The sequence below is a fragment of the Dermacentor silvarum genome, chromosome 3, assembly GCF_013339745.2.
Source record: "Dermacentor silvarum isolate Dsil-2018 chromosome 3, BIME_Dsil_1.4, whole genome shotgun sequence".
Taxonomy (NCBI): Eukaryota; Metazoa; Arthropoda; class Arachnida; order Ixodida; family Ixodidae; genus Dermacentor; species Dermacentor silvarum.
The window spans coordinates 215,940,025-215,960,577 of record NC_051156.1 but is presented as its reverse complement, the minus strand read 5'-3'; the positions used below and the strand labels follow the sequence as shown (position 1 = coordinate 215,960,577).

At 45.5% G+C, this 20,553-nt stretch overlaps 1 protein-coding gene across 1 annotated transcript; it reads right to left on the bottom strand.

Annotated features, from left to right (window-relative positions):
- Nucleotides 1-2,371: 2,371 nt before the first annotated feature.
- Nucleotides 2,372-20,011, bottom strand: LOC119445209 (solute carrier organic anion transporter family member 4A1). The gene is made up of 11 exons (XM_037709532.2): nucleotides 19,733-20,011; nucleotides 14,542-14,644; nucleotides 11,922-12,021; nucleotides 10,804-10,925; nucleotides 9,483-9,896; nucleotides 8,240-8,329; nucleotides 7,056-7,263; nucleotides 5,918-6,074; nucleotides 4,574-4,844; nucleotides 3,071-3,302; nucleotides 2,372-2,585 (listed from the first exon to the last, which is right to left on the bottom strand). The coding sequence occupies exons 1-11, from the start codon at nucleotides 20,009-20,011 to the stop codon at nucleotides 2,372-2,374; spliced, it is 2,190 nt and encodes a 729-aa protein (XP_037565460.2).
- Between the last annotated feature and the right edge of the window lie 542 nt (nucleotides 20,012-20,553).

The following is a 20,553-nucleotide window of genomic DNA, read 5'->3' as shown; positions in this document are numbered from 1 at the left end:
AGGCTGATGATCACATACAGCAATATGAAATAAAAAGAAAGCTCGAAAAGAAGGAGGAAAATATGCAGTTTATCAAGGTCACGCTTGGTTGGCTGCCCTTCATTGAGGTAAGGGGGAAAAGGGGAAATGCCGAAAGAAATACAAAGAATTAGTAAGTGCAGATACACCCGCTTGGGAACATTCACTGACATAGTCACAGGTGGCCGTGCAGTCCAGTTGACTTCAAGGAGCGCATCACAATAGGACTTTTGTGTCCTTGTGCACGCAAAAGTATACTTTGACCAAAGTCTCCGGATTCACAGACTGGCTTGTCATCTAAGCATCTGATACTATCACGCTGATTAACTCGTTCACCGTCAAACTAAGACCAGGACCAAAGAAGGTGCTAACGAACCTGTAAAGAAATGGCCTACCGGCAAGTGCTGTTGCTCTATTGGTTCGAGATCGGGGCACTTGTAACATCACACGTAGTATAGCGGGATTGGGAGAGCTTAGAAAGTAAAGAGCGTGTTTCCACGTACGCAGTGTTAATTTTTGACGCTTAAAAATTAAATATATATATATATATATATATATATATATATATATATATATATATATTTAGGCGCCAACAATTAACACTGCATACGTGGAAACACGCTCTTTACTTTCACAGTAAAGGCTGTGTTTTTTGACGTACCTAGTGTTCATTTTTGACGCTTCATCAATGGAGTCAACACACACACACACACACACACACACACACACACACACACACACACACACACACACACACACACACACACACACACACACACACACACACACACACACACACACACACACACACACACACACACACACACACACACACACACACACACATACATATATATTCAAAGAGAATGCCTGTCTCCCAGTACAGTGGCCGTCTTCACTGCACAGAGGACAGCACGAGCAGAAGGAAGCCGCTTACATACTTTTCTCTCACTGCAATGACTTTCAGTAGATTGCGCAAACAGCATTCCCGGGCTCTATAGACAAGTGCGCTATGGAGGATAGTACTAGAATACCCGCCTCTCCTACTCGTGAAATGCCTGGCTTCCAAGCTTAACGTCCACCACCGTAAAAGTTGCGGCGGACTGTTCGGTGGTCATGAACGTGGGGCTTTCTCCAGAAGCTCCGCATAAGATTTCAGCTTACTCCAGCACCCCATTGCCCCATAAAATAAGCGAATAAGCTAAAAGCGAAAAAAAAAGCTGCACAGCACACGAGCCAGAACAACTCATGAAAACAAAAGAGCGAGATTTGCAAGCGACAGATCCCCGTAGATGGGCAAGCTGTAGCTGCCCCTGCTTCGCACTTTCTGCAAACCGAGTATGTTTATTAAAAGGATTGGTGGTTGGGCCCCATTTAGACTGTACATTCAGACATTCAGAGATTTACTGCATTCGCGTGGTGCCACACATGCAAATCAAATGGCATTCGCCTTAATGTCATTCGTCATCGAAGGCGTTCGCCAGAACTCATTCGACTGAGAAATGCGTACTCTCGACGCCATACCTTGCTCATTGCGGTATAATTCAAGTATTTGAAGCAGTCACTGCCATGTAAAAAAGAATTTATACACAACTTTCAACTAAAATTCTTCTGCAAGGAGTTGTACTTGGTGAAATCCTGAGGTCAGTGTTGGAACGGGCTTCGACCGGCCAAGCGCCATTTTGATTTTGGGCTTCGGATTTGACTTGCAATGGCTTACGTTGCTAAGGTTGGTCGCAACGTTGCAAAAGACAGCAACAAACTAAAACTAGCGGCAACATAGTAGGCTTATTTCTACATTTCACTAGCCTTGAAGGCAGATTATACTTGTAAATGCATGTTTATCTTTTTATTATTACCCTAAACTTGCTCACTTCAGAAGACACTGTTATCGACATCATCGGGTCAAATGTCATTAAATTTGTACGTGTGGCAGCTCCGGCGAAAAAAATGTTATTCAGAAAGATAAGGCCCTAACTACTGAATGCCATTTTCTGTGCCCGTGTAACACGGGTATTAGAGTGCGAAGATAATAAATTATGGATGTTTTTCAGAGACTATAAGGAACGTACATTCTACCAATTTTCGTTATTCTTTTACTTTTATTTCGCCCTCTGTCATTGCTTCTCGCACGCCGTTGTGGCGCAACACCTTGCCAGGCAATGACGCACACCTTCCCCACTCCCCCAGTGTTTTGTCCTTTCAGTCAAGATTAAGCGAAAAAGAAAAGAAAGCTTTGGATAAGCCAACGTCCGTTGAGTTTAGTATAATGTCCACCCAACTGAGAGGAATCATATCTTTTTATTGCTGTTTCAATTAGCGCTTTTTTTTCTTTTTTTGCTTTATGGAATGTTCAGTCCCTGGAGACGGTGTCCTCCTTGCTCGCTGCTTCATCCCTGGGTTCGCTGCGCGCCACTTTCATCTTGTCACTGCCCTCTTCCTTAGCTTCCTCCTTGCCGGCGGTGTCCGCGTTAAGAGAACCACCCGATCCTTGCTGCTTGCAGGGCGCGTCGTCTTCGGCCGCATCAGCTAGAGGCGCCACTCCAGGCGTCGGTTGACAAGATGGCCTGCGTTCATCACGTTTAGAATCAACATTTAAAGTGAAATTGCGATTTCATCGAGCGCATGGAAGACGCTCGGGGAAATGCACTTTGGCGACGTATTTTCGGCCTGGCGTCGCCACGGCCGCAGCGACATTACAAGTGTCTCATGTGGTTAACCAAAGCAAACACAATAGCCACCAACAAAGACGATCATTGGCCTGGCGCGAGCTACAAAATGATTCAGGTACCGCGCCATGACGATGACATGCTGCTAGGCAGAATGAATGTGTGCGGGGTCACTTTTACGCCACTGAGCTTTTTTTCCCTTCCTCGACTGAGTCACCTGGTCAACTCAGCCGATCAATTCAACTTCATATGACGAGTGGTGAAAGCTTTTAGGTAACTAGAAAAGTATGAAACATGCATATATCCTGCAAGAAAGGGCAGCGCATGCGTGGTATCGAAGGCCTTTGCATGATTCAGCATCTTTACTTCGACTTCACGCGCACTGCGGGGCTGCAGAAATGCTTGAGCGTACCTCCGTGTTGCTGCTAAGTGAGGCGCAAAAGAAGAACACTATGGACGCCGACTTGACGCCCAACATGATGAGGAACAGGTTCATGCCCATGGCCGAGTTCTCGTAGACGGCGCAGGCGCCCGAGCCACCATCGCATGTGCCTTGCCACAGAACGCAGCTGCGGTCGATAAGGTGACCGAACAATATCGGGCCCGGGATGGTGCCTGTCGAAGATGGTGGGAACGCGCATTCGACTCAGGATCTATAGTGGTCGTACAGAGGGAGACTTCGTACCGTTCTGTAACAAGTTTAAGCTAAACTTAATCATGGACGAATTCGGCTGCGCGTACGTAAAAGTTTAGTGCTTGGTAACATGGGCCCTCCCCTGCCTGAAAGCCCGGTCTCCAAGGTTTGTTTCATTGATGCGCACAATGTCGCTTACGCGCTCTAAGCAAGTGTACTACATGCGCAGGCCTCGCATATCGCCAGGCGTCATTCACATGAAAAAGAACGGCCTTTGTAGTGAAGATGGAGAACATTAGCTACAATGTGAAATAACTAGCAAAGCCGAAGAGGCTCACGAGAACGTCTTCGCGGTGCACAAGTAATAAAATACTTCGGTGTCTGCTCTATTTTTGTTTTACTTCGGAAGCCTCCCTTTCGAAAGAGCTGCAGGCACCGTAAATCTTGCGACAAGGCAATGACACCGCTTCAACCGTGGTGAACTTTCTTTCAATGTTTACTTAAGCTCTCGGGAAACCAAATGCCACAGTTCCCTTCCCACATTCAGTCCGCTTTGCATTTTGTTCAGAAGGGAAACGATCCGCATAAGCACTCTTCGTGTTCATGCAAAACAACTATCGCTATTATGGATTCGTATATGTCCCTAAAGTATAGTGCGTTTTGTGTCTGTGCCTATAGGAGTCTCCGTCTGTTCTATGCTTTTGTGGCGCGTTTTCCAGAGCTATGTTCGTGTCTCTCTTCGTTTCATCTTCATGTCAGCACATTCCGCTTCCCTGCTATATAAAATGCTTCTAGTGTCGTTTTACATTCATCTACAACCTTTCAGGGAAATGGCGCTCTCCGCCGAACAAGGCACCACTTCGGGACCATCTGCCGTAGGCGCCCTCATGCTTTAATGCCGTCACCTCCGCGAGCTCCATTCCCTGCGTCGTTTTGTTATAACTGCTTTCGATTTCCACGAAAGTCGAATTAGGTAGTGTATCACCTTCTATAGGCTCAATATCACTATAATTTAGTAATAGAGCTGTATATAAACATTTTTTCAACGGTTCTTGTTTCATACTGCAATGCGCTCATTCCGTCGTCGGTGAGATTGTATATCAGTTTATCTTGCTACATGGGATGACGGATCTGTACTTTTTTAGTGTGGTACTTATGACCACGTTACATTCGCGGGTGACGGCCAATCGTTCAGAGGGTTAAATGCATTGTGTAGCCCAGTCGAATGCAGATAGAACGCGTGCCCGCGTACCCAAGAGTCTGATGGCGACGTAGTTGACGCCGATGCCGGTGGACTTGATGTCCTCGTCGAGCGAGCGTAGCAGCGCCGTAAGGGCGGGCACGATGAGCAGGAAAGTGAAGAAGAGCGCGACAAATATGGCGATCGCGTAGACCAAGATGAGGCGGCAGTCAGTGGTACACGGGTCACGCTTGGCCATGTAGTAGTTGCCCGTCTCGTTGCTCTTTTTCTCGGCGGCCATGAACAGCGTCGGACCGTTCACACACGTGCACTGGTTGTACAGCTGCACGCGAGTGCAACGATATATGGAAAAGATCGTTACAAATTCCCGTATGCTGTAGTAGGTGGTTACAGTGAGGCCTGTATCATGATGCGCACCCTGGTAGTATACGTGTCAAATCACCGAAACTCACCAGCATTATTTTACTCGATTAGTAGTAATTGTTTATGAGAGGACCCAAGTGGGAACGCCTGGACCTGCCGGCTTCCTTTATGCACTGTTTTGTTGCGCACATCAGTTCAGTGCTGAATTCACAAAGCTTTTGTTCGTAATAGACTGTCATCTGCCATTGGCCTGCAAATTTCACTAATATTGCGTTCGACATCATAGTTGGCTAGCATATGCTACAATGTGCGACGTGAGGCTAGTTGGCGCCTTTGTCGTCTACTGTCGGCTTCGTCTCCTTTGAGCGCTCTTTCCCACTTGCATAGCATCTGCTCTTACGCGCAGTTTTAGCGTAAGAATGTTTTTGTCAAGAAGGGCCCTGATGACTACCTTTGGCGAGACAGGGGCGGTAGGACTGGCCTGTTTCAACAATGGACGTGGTTTAGGCATGGTCTCATAAAGTTGTGCGCGAAGCGAGCCAGTGGTTTGGTACAGTAACAGTAACGTAAATGTGGCGCTCCTATTTAAGCAACACTAGGTATTTAGGTGACATTAGGCACAAATCAGCGTTCTACCAGTTTCACATGCTGCGATTCTGCGATGCGAAACGCTCCGACGAGCAGCGTCGTGCCAAAGCCGATGCCGCGATAGGTTTGCTCCGTGCGTTTCGTTTACGAGGGTGTGCCGACGTAGCATCCGCCGCAGCGAAAGCAGCGAGCGTGTGCTGCCGCTCTCACGTTAGCATGTGCGTTACACTCTGCTGCCACACGGCCATTGGCCAGACCTTGTCAAAGAGGCGCTGGTCAGACGCAGCGCCACTGCGAGAAGGTCCAACCAAATTTCGTCGGTTCGCTGCAGCTACCACGGGACGGCGTTTTCTGCGGCCACTGCTTCCGGAATCGCAGAGAATCGCGACATGTGACGCGGCCTTTCCTCGGCTACCAGCGTTGTTCCAGTCAAGGGGTGCGTACCTTAGTACTCTTGAAGTTTCTCACGTCACCGCACCCGGCAATGCAGGGCGAGTAGTAGGTGAAGTTGTCGCTCCCACACACCGGGTCGTAACCGATGCGCGAGCAGTTGCAGTGCGCGTTACAGCTGTGCTCGAGATCGCCGAAGGTGAGCTTCTGGCTGCGTACACCATCGCCACGTCACCGTAGCCATGGCGTCAATTACTCCGATTCTCTCAAGCGATCCCGCGTTATGCGCAGTTAACAACTGGTAATAACACATACGTAGCCCAACCGAATGCACCGACTTAAAGATTACATTGCTACTCCGTGATTTTATAAACTTTCAACATTTTTTTTACTTGCATTGGCTCGTTTATCTGTGTTTATATAATGTTTGCTATGTATTCCTCTTCAATACTTATTGCTTTTACTGATGTACATCATTTAAGCACGTGTTATTGTTAATTACAACCGTGCTATTTGGATTATAGACTAGCGGCATATTTTGTTACAATACAATTTTTTCTTTGACCGTCCCCAATACAATGCACAATTTTTGGCTGAGCATTACATACGTTATTAGATTGTCCATAAACCCTGTACAGTCGGTACGGAAAAATATTATGAAGCAGTAAGACCCTAGGTCCTTTATTTGACTACATTATTGGAATTCATTATCTGATTTCTCTATGTAATTTACGACTGCAAAAATGTGTCTTCAATCTTAAAGAAATTAAATCATGCTTGCCCGTGCACAACAGTCAAGCTAGTATTATGTTTTGAATGTTTGTGGTTCTTTGCATTTTGGAGGATTCTTTCAGTTATAGGCTCGTGTTCTTGTCTATAAAACACGTGCTTTCACACGCACATATTTCTCACTTCAAATGTAATACCTCAATCATAAGACAATCTGGCTAAAATGAATGAATGAACGGCACGTAAAACCCGAGAAAGAAGAAGAATGAATGAATAAATTAATTGTTCTTGAATCCCCGTAGACCAGTCAAACGAATAGCTGTCTTGAAAGCGTCCTAATAAGCAACGCAGCGTCAGGATGAATTGCAAGCATTCAGAGGAAAATTCCAACTTAGCATGATTTCAATTGCTCCCGCCGTAAACGAAAGCTTGCGTAACCGACCAATGCTCAATAGATTCTTACCCGTAGACATTGGTAGCAATAGAGGTGAGGTTGACAAGTGCCCTATGGTTGCTGGGGCAGGAGTGCATGAAGACAAAGATTGTGAACCATGGTACGAATGACAGCACGACGCAGTAGCGCACGATCGTGGACGACTTGACGTTCAGCTTCGTTATGAAGTAGCCTCCCAGTAGAGTTCCGCCGCAAGCACTCGGTACTGATACAATGCCTGCAGTGCGCATGCGCAGCGGGGATTGAGCCAGAGGCATAGCAGTTTCTCGTGCAGAAGAGAATAAAGTAAGGTGATAGATTCAAAGGCTGTCAAGATAATCGGCTCGCACACTGTCAAGTTAACTTACAGCGCAGAATCAAGAGACTGTGCGAACAATATTTTTATTCGAGTGAGACAAAAGTACACAGAAAGACAATTAAACGTCCCCAGAAAAAAAGTAGTAGCCAAAATGGCTATCAGGACAACTGAGGAGTAAACGATTCATGTCATCACAAAACCAACTGCCACAATCACACCCACAGTATGTTGTTTAGAATTTCAACTGTTTCTCAATGTTAAAAATACAGAAAACAAGTAATATACAATTATAACGAAAAGCGTATTACGGATCACTAAAAAAAAAGAGGTCACTGAAAAAATGTTGGAGTAAAATTATAATTCAAAAAAGAGAAAAACAGCTTTCGTGTGAAGATATAGCTGGCAGAACAATAAAAAATAAAGCACGGAAATTTTCTTTATACGTAGACAATAGCCAGAGAGTACGTCACCTTTTTATGTGAGGAGAATGTTTCTTACACAAACACCTGATCACACAGCAGTGTGGTGAGCGCTTTTGCTAATAAGGCTGCTCACACGCTCGTTTAGAACTGAAGAGGGTTCGCAAAGTCGTTAAGTTGACCTAATCGTGCGAGTTAACGAAAAGTTGAATACATATTCGTGACTGCCACTCTCAAGTAATTAAAAAGAAGTTGGTCGTGTTGCTATACGTTAGCGATACCGCTGTGGTGCTATGTATCAATCGCCTCCATGTACCCAATGCATGAATTGCCAAAATCCACAGGTAAACGCTTTCCGTAAATACTGAAATCGCGATGCGCAAACGTAAATAGGAAATGGGAAAATGGAATTGCACTCGCAGAACAGCAATTTTGAGCTGTCAAACACATTGCTCCTCGGTGCAGTCCGAGCCCACCTAGAAGGCTGGAAGCCCGGCTTGACGAGATGCCAAACATGGAGATGAAGATCTTTGTTGCGAATCCGGTGAGTCCTGACGCGATCATTGCTGCAATGAAGACAACAACTCATGAGAAACTAAGAGGTCAAGATTTTAGCCAATGGCACCGACAAGAGTTATAATAGATCGATTACTCGTCAAAATGCTCGCGTCATAGATTAGAAAAGCTCGAGAAAATGTTGACTCTATATAGAATAGAGATATTGCCTGGGCTTTGGCAACCTCAACTTAGCTTGAAAATCCCTTGGCAGCTTTGCAGCCACTGGTCCGTAATCTTACTTTGTATGGCCCGCAAGACTTGAGTTATTTTGTTACGTTACTCCTTTATTTAACAAGATGGCTTTTGAAGGGTTACCTTCAAGTTAGCACATAAAATAAAATACTTTTCTTCGTCATGTAAATTATTGCCCACCGCAAAAGCCGGACGTGTAATTAATGATGTATTCGCTAGAGGTATAGAAATTAATAAAACTTGGGAAGATATATGTTCCCCCCCTCCCTCACGTCCCTTACTTGCTGTCATGAGCAGTCAGTCTCCCAGGGAGCACGAGAATAGCCGAAACGGCGTACATCATGTCACAAAAAAACAAAGACTTGTAAATCTTCATACCAGACTAACGTTGAAATGTTAAGGTGCTGTCAATCATGAAACGCAACTTCTGCAACATTTCTGCTCACCCTATTAACTTTACTACCCAGAAACTAAGCCTTAATTATGGAACCGCACAATTTGTAAAATCCTAATTACATCACAAGTGCCTTCAAAGAAGTTCGCACAGTAGGGCGGATATAGTAAAAGCAACGACGAAGGAGGTATATACGTACAACGACTGGTGCAGTTTATGTGTACGATCATGGACAATTAAAATGCGAGCAAATTAGGGCTCACTAGAACGCGTTCTCATGTTCCCGCTTTCGCCAGTTCGCGCAATGCCGTCATGTTTTCAGATTGTACGCGTAATGTGAGGCCAATGCATGTACAGACTTTGGTGACCGGACCAGTGGTGGTCGTTACGTCGAGTTAATTTCTCGCGAATGGAGCTCTGCTTTGGAACATCTTGTGCAGCTTTCATTTTTCCATGATAGTGCGTTTATTCGCGCAGCCCTGCCTCGCAAAATGAGCCCCCTGCTTGCCCAAACTAGGGCTGTATTACGATTTCGAAATTACGGGCGTCCCAGACTGCTGGCATTCGGAACTCACTTTCAGCGCTCGCGGCGAGCGTGAGACAGACGAAGGTCGGGTTGGATATGAGCCTCTTGACGTGGTTGGCGAAGCTCCTCTTCTCCTTCCCGGTATTCTCATCCGACGCGATCTGCATATCGGGCGGGGCACTCGTGACACCGGGTTCTGGTGCTCTCTGTGCGCTTGCCGCGCCTTTGGCATCCAGCGTAGCCTGCGAGCCCGGAGTAGCCTGGGTGTCCTGAGTAGCCTGGGCATCAGACAGAGCTTGGGAGGCCGGCGTAGTAGCCTGGACATCTGGCACTGCCTGCGAACCCGGTGTAGTCTGGGCGTCCGGCGCAGCTTGCGCATTGGCTGTGCTCGGCGCTTGCTTCAGGGATTGCATCCGCTTCTCCTTTTGCAGCCTCGACAGATCTTTCGCCCGTTCTATGGCGGCTGCGACGATTAAGTGTGGAAGTTCGCGATACGTCTTTCGCACTTGCACACGGCAGCTTAATCTACACTACTGAACTCCTCGCGTGATTATTCTCACAGATTGAAATTACATAGGTACACATTATCAAGCATCTGTTATCATGAAAAAGGGAAATGCCAACAGGATAATACCAATCTGAAACACATAAAAATCATTCGCTTCGTCGATAGGCTTTACAAAGGAAAGGATTCATGTTTTGTTTTCCTACAAGCGAAAGTGTTCTGGCCCATGAACATTGTAATCGACCGAATTGATATCAGTGGTTCATTGTTATCGTGTTTATCAAAACTGTTTTGTCGTGTGGGAATTTTATGCACGGTAACATTTAAGTTATTTAGCTGATGTGCCTTGAACCCTTGATCCCTTGGCAGCTTTGCAGCCACTGGTCCTTTATCTTACTCTTCCAAGTAAGCTGGGCAACTCTGGCTGTTTCTGTCCGCTCACGGCTAGATAAACTTATGTTGCGTGCAGTTTCATTGGAAATGCAGTCAAGTATATTTAACTCGTTAGTAGGGAAAAAGGCTTCTGCGTACTCGGTAGCGGATGAAGAAGGAGGGACAATTTTTTTTACCCGAGTTAAGTAGTCGAATTTAATGTGTACCGCTGCGAAAATTCGCGATTGTTACTATACTGTACCCGTACTAACATCCAAGTGCTGTCTAGCCGTCAGTTATGCCGTCGCACGTGTCTGTAGAATTAATAACTCTGCCACATGATTCGACAAACAAAGAAGTCTATAGGCCATTGGTACAATATCAAGTGCTAGCTTCGCACATTTATATCTAATCATGTTTTGAGCGTGCAGTTTCATTGGAAATGCAGTCAAGTACAGTTAACGCGTTAGTAGGGAAACAGGCTTCTGCGTACTCGGTAGCGCCCTTGGAAAGCTGGCGATGGGAAAGGCAGTGAAGAAAGCGACAATGGAGGCACCGAAGAAGCCAAGCCACCAAGCGCCCACCCAGTTGTTACTTGTTGAGTCCATGCCCAGCCTGAAAAACAAAAAAGTGGATTATTACATGTTCAGCTCAACTCAGACCGAGAGATTGAATGTCTCAAGCTTTATATGAAGTGTCTCAGATAAGAGGTGACCAAACAACTGCTAGCGAGCCATACGGCGCTTACCTCAAAAATGTCAGCAACTCCACTTAACTAAATGCTCGGTATAATTTGTGTGTGCCCGAGCTTGTGCGCGTGCGTGCGTGCGTGCGTGTGCGTGTGCGTGTGTGTGTGTGTGCGTGTGTGTGTGTGTGTGCACGTGCGTGCCTGCGCGCGTGCCCGCGTGCGTGCGTGCGTGCGTGCGTGTGTGTGTGTGCGTACGTGTACCCGTGTTTCGACTCTCTATGCACTGACACAAAGCTTCGCTGTATATAGATCCCAACTCGTTGGATATGCTGCCTTTCTTTTGTGGTTAATCAAGCTTCCAACTCTCCGCACCTACCCTTCTCCTCACATGGCCTCTCTCCGCACATAACCTACTGTCCGCACATAGGCGTGTTACTTTTGTAATGTTAATCATGCTTGATTCGTTATGTTTTCACATACTGCTCTGACACATTCTTTTTTACCTTGTATTCCTCGTTTCCCACTGCCTTCTGTAATGCTTCGGCCCTAAGGTATATCAGATAAATAAGGAAATAATGCTACTTGGGGCTGTTCCAGAAAAATAAAAGGCGCCTGGAAAGAACACTCTCTCAAACATGAATGAACAGCAAATGCCACGCGACGGCTGTTCTAACAGCATGTCCCGAGAAGGTGTTCTACGACTGTTTCAAGAAGTAGAAAGACAGCGGGACTCAGTGTGTGGAAACAGTAATATGGAACTACTTTTAAGTGGATTGAAACAATGACTACACCAAAAGACGTTTCCTTCCTTTCAGATTCATGATCATATACTTTTGAGACAGACCTCATACGTACACGTTTTCCCCAAATATTTTTCCAACTTAGGACTCCAAGTGCAGCCCTAAAAGTACGAATGTACTTACTTTGAGTGATCGGCGGTTATGTCCGTGTACATTGAAAGGAAGTACCCGCCAAGGAGGAATCCCATGGCGGGTCCCAGGACGGATGTGGCATAAAAAATACCTGCAACACGACATGACATTTTAGGTGGTTGTTTCCACAGCTTCTTTATAGTTTTCATCTGTGTGAGCACATGTGCGAATTTCAAGAAACGCACCGTCACTCAATTTCGGCACCTCCATCGCTGAAGGTACCACGACTGACGCAAGGTTCGCGCTTAAAGGTGCAGGAGCTTTTATTTCATACTCACCATACAGGCATTGCACAGATTCCTAGCGCCCTCCAGGAACGCAGGTTGCAAGCACGTCGTGCTACGTGTGGTGCTAGTTCCTGCGGACGGACCTCCCACCATCGTCGCTTAGCGTTTATTTTACGCATGATTCGTAATCACGTGCCTTGACGGAAGGACTCGTGAAGCCCAGAAGCTTTAAGCTAACCTTTCACCGACACTGGTATTAATAAAACTTAATGACGCGTAAGGCATTGTCGACACTGCTCACAAATAGTGATTTTCCAGCTGCAGTTGTAGTCTAGCACCGATGATAACCTATGCATATTGTGGCATATTGAATATTGTCCATAATAATCATCGCAGCAAGAACACCGAAAGAGGTGCTTTAAATGTGACTGCCTTTTTGCAATGGATGTCTGCAAATACCATTCGCACTTGGTTTTGTCGCATGGAAACCGAAATGTTTTGTTGCCTAATAGGTGTTTTTTGCTACCGAGGCACCCCAGAGCACGGAAACATTTTGCGCTGATCTTCTGAGGTACAGATTATAATAAAAGCAGTAGGTTCCGTCTGGTGCTACTTGCTGAAATGCCTAGACATATGAACCCTTGACGGCACTATCCTAAATACGCATTTACTACAGACACCACTACGCAAATGGCGTCATAAGCCCGCCTACCGAAATAAGGCTACCCCTCTATCTTCTTTGGTTAAGCTGAAGCTAAGCTGCAGAGCTCCGGACATGCAAAACGCAGAAACGTCCTAAGCAGAAAGCAGTGTAATCCATATTTTGTATATACGGCTCTCAACCCTTTTGCAAAAGCTGACAAGATTTTAATAGATATATTGAAGCATTTATTTTGCAATTTTGAGACTATGCAACAAAAAATGGGAGCAGTGGTGCGCGCTAGTCCTGATGGGGTCCGACTTTTGTTTGTCACAACCATACGAAGCCGACAGGTAACGAAGCCAAGGTAAACTACGAGGGAAATTATTTGTATTTTTAATCGAAGTGTTCAAAATAATACGCTAAACAGAAATGAAAGTTGATAAAAAATCTACTTGCCGCCGGTGAAGATCCACAGCAACAACCTACAGATATTTTTTCTACACTTTCTTCACCTTCACGTGGTTGTGGCTAAGAAAAATCGTGCCCCTCAGTTAGCGTCTTACTTCTTGTGCCGTGCATAGCGAGGGTTTTGCCTCCGGCAGGTTTATTATAGCATAGGAGAGTTTATTGGTCAGCTGCCCGCTGCTAACGTTCACGTTCTACGTGACGCCACCGGTGAAAAGCATGTTGCATGTCCGCCACCATGGCTATGAGTGATGGGGCACATATTGCACACATACGTTAATTACTCCAGAAGAAAATTAAATTATGGGGTTTTACGCGCCAAAACCAGTTCTGATTATGAGGCACGTCGTAGTGGGGGACTCCGAAATTTGGACCACCTGGGGTTCTATAACGTGCTCCTAAATCTAAGTACACGGGTGTTTTCGCATTTCGCCCCCATCAAAATGCGGCCGCCGTGGCCTGGAAATTACTTCACAAAGTAACCGTTCGAACAGCCTCAACCGTAACACTCCAGAGGTAGACTCCTGAGGTAGATCAACGTACGCGTTATGTCGAGGTTTTGTATTTGGCTCCCACCGGCCACAAGTTTTTTCCGTCCACTTTTATTTCCCTTTAGCTTATCATCTGTACACTTCAAATAAAACTAAAATAATTTCCCCTGTGCTGTCGTTGGCTTCATTAACTGTTGGCTTCACACGCCTGTATAGAGTTGCGTGTTATACGTCAAAACTATGTCTGAAGTGATAAAGAAACTGAACAATGCTTTACCGATCGTCACATTTCTATAAGCGATGGAGAAACTACACAAAGTAACTCGTGCTATGTGGCCATAAAAATTTAAGTTTTCTGGAAAATTAGTTCTGTGGTTGCCTAAAAACAGCATGGCTTCTGACGATAAATATCGCAGAATAATGGAGAACGGCGAGTGACAGCACGGCAAAGCACGTATCTTGTGCTTTTCTTATAGTACAGTCTTGTCACTTTTTTTCATGGGCCATGCTTCTCACCGTCCTCATCTAACAAAAAGCTCGTAATTTGGCGTGTAGGCTCTTGGAGCTAGTTATTGCTCAACACCAGTTGTCAGCGTTAGCGCGCTTTTTTCTGTGTTCCTTCTGTCAGTCTTCATTTTGCTGCATTGTTTAGAGTCCCCAGCCATATTGAACCAGAGTCGCGCAGTTCTGTAATCACAGCTCTACAGCGCTGTAGCATTTCACATCAATCTGAATCAGGTGGGCATTTGGTAGAACTTTCGTTGGCTTGTAGCAAAGGTAGTTACCCATATAAATAGATGCGCTGGCCGATGGCGTGTTTTGGTCCAGGTAAGCCACGCCTAGGGTGAAAAATGGCGACGAGCCGACGCCATGCAGCGCATGCCCCGCCTGCGTCATAGAGAGGAGGACATTACGTCACATGTACAAGGGCATCTGGTGTTACAGAGACATCTCAACGCTTTTTCTCGACCCATCTCGACCCATCTCGACCCTTCCGAGCGAGGGCAAACAAAGGATTCAAGTCGCTCAATTTTTCGTTAATAATAACCAAGGCTGGGCAAAGATATTTTGCAAATGTATCATAGCACAGACACAAGATACTGAGGTGATAAATATTAGAGAAACATTAACCAGGTAGAAGATAATTGTATCCTATACTACACTGGCCATATGAATCTTAAGATCCTTCAATACATGAAGTAATGCCTCTTTAAAACACGCCTATAGATGCCGTCCCAGTTTACAGGGGTTTACTTGCCAAAATATAGCTTAGTGTATAAAGGTATTCAAGGTGCTCTTTGGCCAGAACTGGCCCTTGCGCCATATATACCCAGCAATCAATCAAAGGCATTTCAAGACAAACCCACAGGAAAGTAAAAGAACGAGCTTGGTGGCATACGTTACCACCCAATTTTGAAGCGGATGCGCACATCACCATCATCAGCTTCTTCATCATCATCATGACAATGTTCAAAGTGCACGTAACTTATGACGGTTAAAGTTCAAGGTGGAGCAGCAGACACCGCTCATGATAGCCTTGCAATATGCGCATCTTAATTTCACTTTGTATAATACGTCATACTGAGAAACGGTGGATCTAATAACAGCAGATTATTTTCTCTATAAGATAACATGCCGACTATCAGCAGCACTTATCTCTTTGATGGAATGTAAAATTATATATATGCTTGCAAACGAGGAGATCTCGGCGATCGCCCGCATTTGGCAGTAATCACATCTTTCGCTTTCTCATCAGACAGCGCTGGACAAATATTGTCTTAGATACCGTCAACGATTTTCTAAGTCGGCAATAGCTTTATTGTGCAACGTGCAGCATATTACCATGCTATCCATGAATCACGCAACCTTGTGGGCGCATCAGCAGAAACACGAAGTGGAATTCTCATTGCCAACTACAATCCCTAATGATACCACGACACAGTACATCTTGTTGTAATCACTGTATATATCCCATTTGAAACTCCGTAGCGACCCCCACTAGCATTAGTGCCCTGACTGAAACTTCGTTGCACTGGCTATCAATCAATTGGCGCGCTCGACGCCTCGGAGGGGTCCGTTGCACATAGGGTGCTATCACTTTAATATTATTGCGATAGCAATTATATGGACACTTCAAGCGGATTTCTGTCATCGGCGTCATCGTCGCCGTCGCCATGAGGTTACGTACGTATGAAGTCCAACGACGATGAAATAGTCGCCGCTCGCCGTATACTGTATGTGCGAGTGAAAGCGTGCGAGGGACGCGCGCTTTCACGGGGAGCGAATGCACGGCGGAGAGCAAACGCGACTTCTTCCGTCGCGCGAAAGGCCGTTGGGGGACGGGAGGGAGGGAGTGGAGGCGACGTTCAGCTGCTGCATCAAAATATAAAAACGTTGTGAGGCGAGAAGGTGATAAAGACTTCCGACGCTGCTCGACGAGTGTCCCGTTCTGATCTTGTCGAAAACCTCCGAGCCGCATCCAGAGGCACCGGCAACAGCCACAAACGCCGCGCGCGTTCGGTGCGAACGCGGGAAAAACGCTGACGGCGTCGACAGCAGTTCTGCGCGTTGCTGGTGCTGCTGCATGTTCAAGTTTATACAGCTGATAAAACTACGACCCTTACTCCGTATAGCTCTCTAGTAACTTGCTATCGCAATTGATGCTTCGCCTTTCGGGTGAAACTGCGACATTTATTGCTACAGAACGGTTAACATTTATTTCATTGACCAGGAGCTGGCCTATCATGACTGAAGAGACGATGCGTACAACGACGTTTTAATCTTGCACGGACTGTTCTTTCTGGGCAGTGCTACATGCATAGGTGCTTGTAAACATACATGTATACATGATCGTTCACATGCATAAGCCTGCGTACGCTTTTGTCACCTTGGCCCATCTGTTCTGGGAATCGGACAGGAATGGGCAGATACCCCAGAAAGAAGAAGAATGAATGAATGAATGAATGAATGAATTGTTCTCGACCTAGTGGCCCATGCTGTCTGCTTAGTAAGACAGCAGTCAGTATACATACCTAGCGGCCCAAGCTAGTAGACAACCTGGGTCATTGGGTATGGCACCCATGTTTCTTGTGCGAGAGCCTCCAATCGGCCGAAGTGCCAAAGGAAAGTTTTTGCTTACTGTAAAAACGTTCGCAACTTCTCACAGGGCCGAAAATGTGCTTATGTGTCAGTACCCAGTAAATGTTACTGTTAATGGGCGTATCGACAGTGGCATTATTACTGTTAATGGGCGCATCGACAGTGGCAAAGGAAAGGGTGTAAAATGTGAACTCCGAGACGGAGAAACACCATAGCGGGTTTGGACAATAGAAAGGAAGCCAGCTATGCATATATATCAAACGAGAAATGATACAGTAAGAAAATCAAACAATTTTGATAATTCTAAGCGCTCAGCATTACTACATTACATGTAAGGATATACGAATCTTTGAAGATCTTTGAAGGTCTGGAAATCGCGCAGCAACTATTGAGCAGGTTCTGTTACACTGTCGGGTTATCCATATATGGATAAATAAAAATGCAGTTACTTTGTCAAATGCATTCAGTTTTTAAGATAGCAGTAGAAAAGTAAATCAACCTGCGGCGGAAAACAGTAAAAGAAGCTCGAATCATAGAGTTAGCACAGACAGTACAGAGAAAGCCGGCTCCGCATTCCCTTCTTTACAGTCTCATGCTGCTCCCTAAATGTGAATTGTGACAGCAGCCGTACTGTTATGACATGTAGCTGTTTTCAACAATGGTGAACTACTGACCAATTTTGTGCAGGTGCCGTGGAAGAAGCTGGCTAATTGCGTATTTTAGTTCACGTGACTTGAAACAATGTTATTTTTTTCGCACCGACTTTTGCAGCTTGAAATTCTATTATGGCGTGTTCCTGCGGGTATTTAGCAGTGTCTAGATCAGGCGCTCGTAAAGTGCTATCAAATTAGTCAAAATCTGCAGAGATCTGCAATAATCCAGATAATATGTTGCTGTTTTGTCAGCTAGAACAACACTGTTAACTGTTAGCTAGAACTGCAATGGATTTCATGATACGTGTCCACAATGTATATCTCGAAAGTGGTATGAGCACTGTTTCTAGCGAACTGGTATGCTATGAGTACCGGTTTAACTTCCATTTTGCAGTTAAGAGTATTCTTGTTATGAGCATAATTGAAAGTAAATTAGTAAAACTATATTAATAATGCCAGTGCCTCAGAACATTATATTGTCTCTATCATGTTTGGTTAGTAGAAGAAAGCGCTAGCATAACGGTTTCTGAGAATAAGCTATAACTGCCGTTAGTGATTCGGGGTCGCTTTGTGAGTTTTGCAGTAGGTGTAACTTGTATCTTAAGATACACGATATTTTGTATAATGTATCGAAGCTGCTGATACTGATACACGTCTTGCCGAATTTATCATGATACAGATACAAGATACCCAAAGAGTATCTTAAGATAGTATCTAAAATACCTGTAACTTCGATACTGCCAAGCCCTTGTAACAACCACTTATGAAGCCAAGAAATAATGAATCTAAGTAAAGCGTATAGAAAATTACCTGCTTTTGCACTAAAAATGTAAACACACGGAAAAGAGAAACGAAAGTGGATGACTAAAGAACTCGGCGCTGGTGGGAGCCGACCCCACAATCTCGGAATGACTCGTGCGACAAATCGAGCTATAGTCTGTCTTACTATGTACCCGCTTTCTTGGGTATTAGTGTGTGTGTCTTCGTGTATGTGTGCTAAACCAATCCCTGGAAGAATTAGCGAGCGCCACTCACTGTCATGGCGGCGGACGTGGAACATCCTTTTAACTGCAGACGCTGTGCTGTTTGTCTTCAGATTTTTCTTGCTGTACATGTCTCCTGCACTCTCGGTTCTTCCCGGCTCCTTTATATTACACTGCGTCATTTTTTTTCTTTGCTCATGGTAATAGACTGTTCCAACTGTTTGGAAAAACGTCACTCTGCGTCCATCTTGCTATCCCTCGCGTTGCCCAGAGGGCATTACGGCGACGCCCAGGGCATTCTCGTTGAAAAGGTCAATCATTGCTGTTGTAATGAAATGTGAACCGATCAGTCTAATACGGCGCCTCATAGCGCTAGCTGCGACGAGAGAAGAATGCCATAAGCTGGCACGGGACGCACGCGCGCCAGTTGTTTTCAAGAGTGACTTTGGTACGAGAGAAGCATGGGTGCGATCGCGGCCAAACGGTGAAAGCATTTGTCTGCTGTGCTGAAAGGCAAGATATTTGGTCCCACCGTCGGTTACCCATTTCTTAAGGACTCCACTCACTTTGGATGCATCTAACAGAAAACGCGTGGTTCGTTGAACGTACGCGAGCGCGTCACAGTCTGCACGAAATCGCAAGTTTGTAGTAAGTACAAGTTATACAAACGTCACTTTGATAAACGAAAGTGTGTAAGGTCGCGCATGGTGCTCCAGCACGCTACTTTCAAGATGTCCCAATATAAGTATGCAGTTCAAATAAAGAAACCAGCATTGTTAGTTAGATGCCTAATCTTTAATGGAATACATGGTAAAGATTAAATGGAAAATATGACCACCAAACACTTTCAACGCAGAGTACTTCCCTTTACAGAGTGCAATATATTCGTGTTAATCTCGGGCACATTGTATCGAATAAATTGCCTCAAAATATCCATGATTTTTACTGCATGGACTTTCAGCAGATGTTACCTTTGGATGGGAAAAATTGTTTTTTTCGTTCTTCATTCAGATTACCGTAAATTATATGTAGGAAGTCCAACTGTCTCCCAGTCACTTTGCTGATCGCTTACTCATTTGATTGATTGATTGATTGATTGATTGATTGATAGTGGTTTCGCATGGCTATACCTCGGCGGCGCTGTTATTTCTAGCATCATTAATAAAATGTATCGCCAAGAGCAAACGACGCATGTTGTGTTTCCCAGCAGCTGAACGATGAGGCACGAAGAACGTGTGTACCATGAAGAAGTACTTGAAGAAGTTGGCGCTGGTGGTGACGCCGGACGATGCCGAGGATTCGCACTGTCCCGGACCTCGCTGTGGGCACACGTCGGCGGCGCCGCTGTCCACCACCATGTATTGCGGCGCCAGGAAGTGCGGGGAGGCGAACACCATCGAGCCGGCGGACACGACGAGCGCGCCGATGCCCATTATGACCGGCTTGTGGCCGACGCCCCCGTGGTAGCTCACTGGCGTTATCATGATGCACGACGCCAGGTTGAACATGCTCTGAATCATCTGCAGGTTAGCGATAGAGCAGGCTGTGAGAAGCCGGTCTCAGCCCGTGCGCGTTGTAGAGAGTAAGGAGTAGAGGTTTATTTGCATACTAGAATGGAAATGGAGTCCGAGGGTAAAATATACAGCGCTGTTGATATGTCTTCGACCCCTACATATACAATGACAGCAGGACAAGCAAATGCCTCATAACCATCTTCTAATGATAGAAATAACAAATACATACTGATAAACGTGAGCTAAGCAGTATACAATACAATTTTACACATCAATTATTTTTTCACTTCTTACCTAAATGCATTTTGCAAAAGTAGGTACACTTTGTACATCTATTGAAACTATGAAACAGCATCCTGAAACTATACTGCAGAATCGCGAAGAAAGCCCGTAGACTTGCCCCTGCTTCGATTCCGAGCAGCTGGAAGCGCTTCTCGATGGTGGGCGTCACCACGGAGACGAGGCCGTTGACGACGAAGCCCTGCGTCATGCCGAGCATGCAGAGGAAAATGAGGTAGCACCGGGGCGTGCGGTAGCTCTGCAGGAAG

Excerpts from the sequence above, each read along its gene's own strand:
- LOC119445209 (XM_037709532.2), bottom strand. The coding sequence starts at position 20,011 with ATGATTCAGAGCATGTTCAACCTGGCGTCGTGCATCATGATAACGCCA. Across the intron at positions 12,022-14,541 it reads CAGCGCATCTATTTATATGG|GTATTTTTTATGCCACATCC; the intron begins GTAACTACCTTT and ends GTCGTGTTGCAG. Across the intron at positions 9,897-10,803 it reads CTTTCCAAGGGCGCTACCGA|CCGCCATAGAACGGGCGAAA; the intron begins GTACGCAGAAGC and ends TAATCGTCGCAG.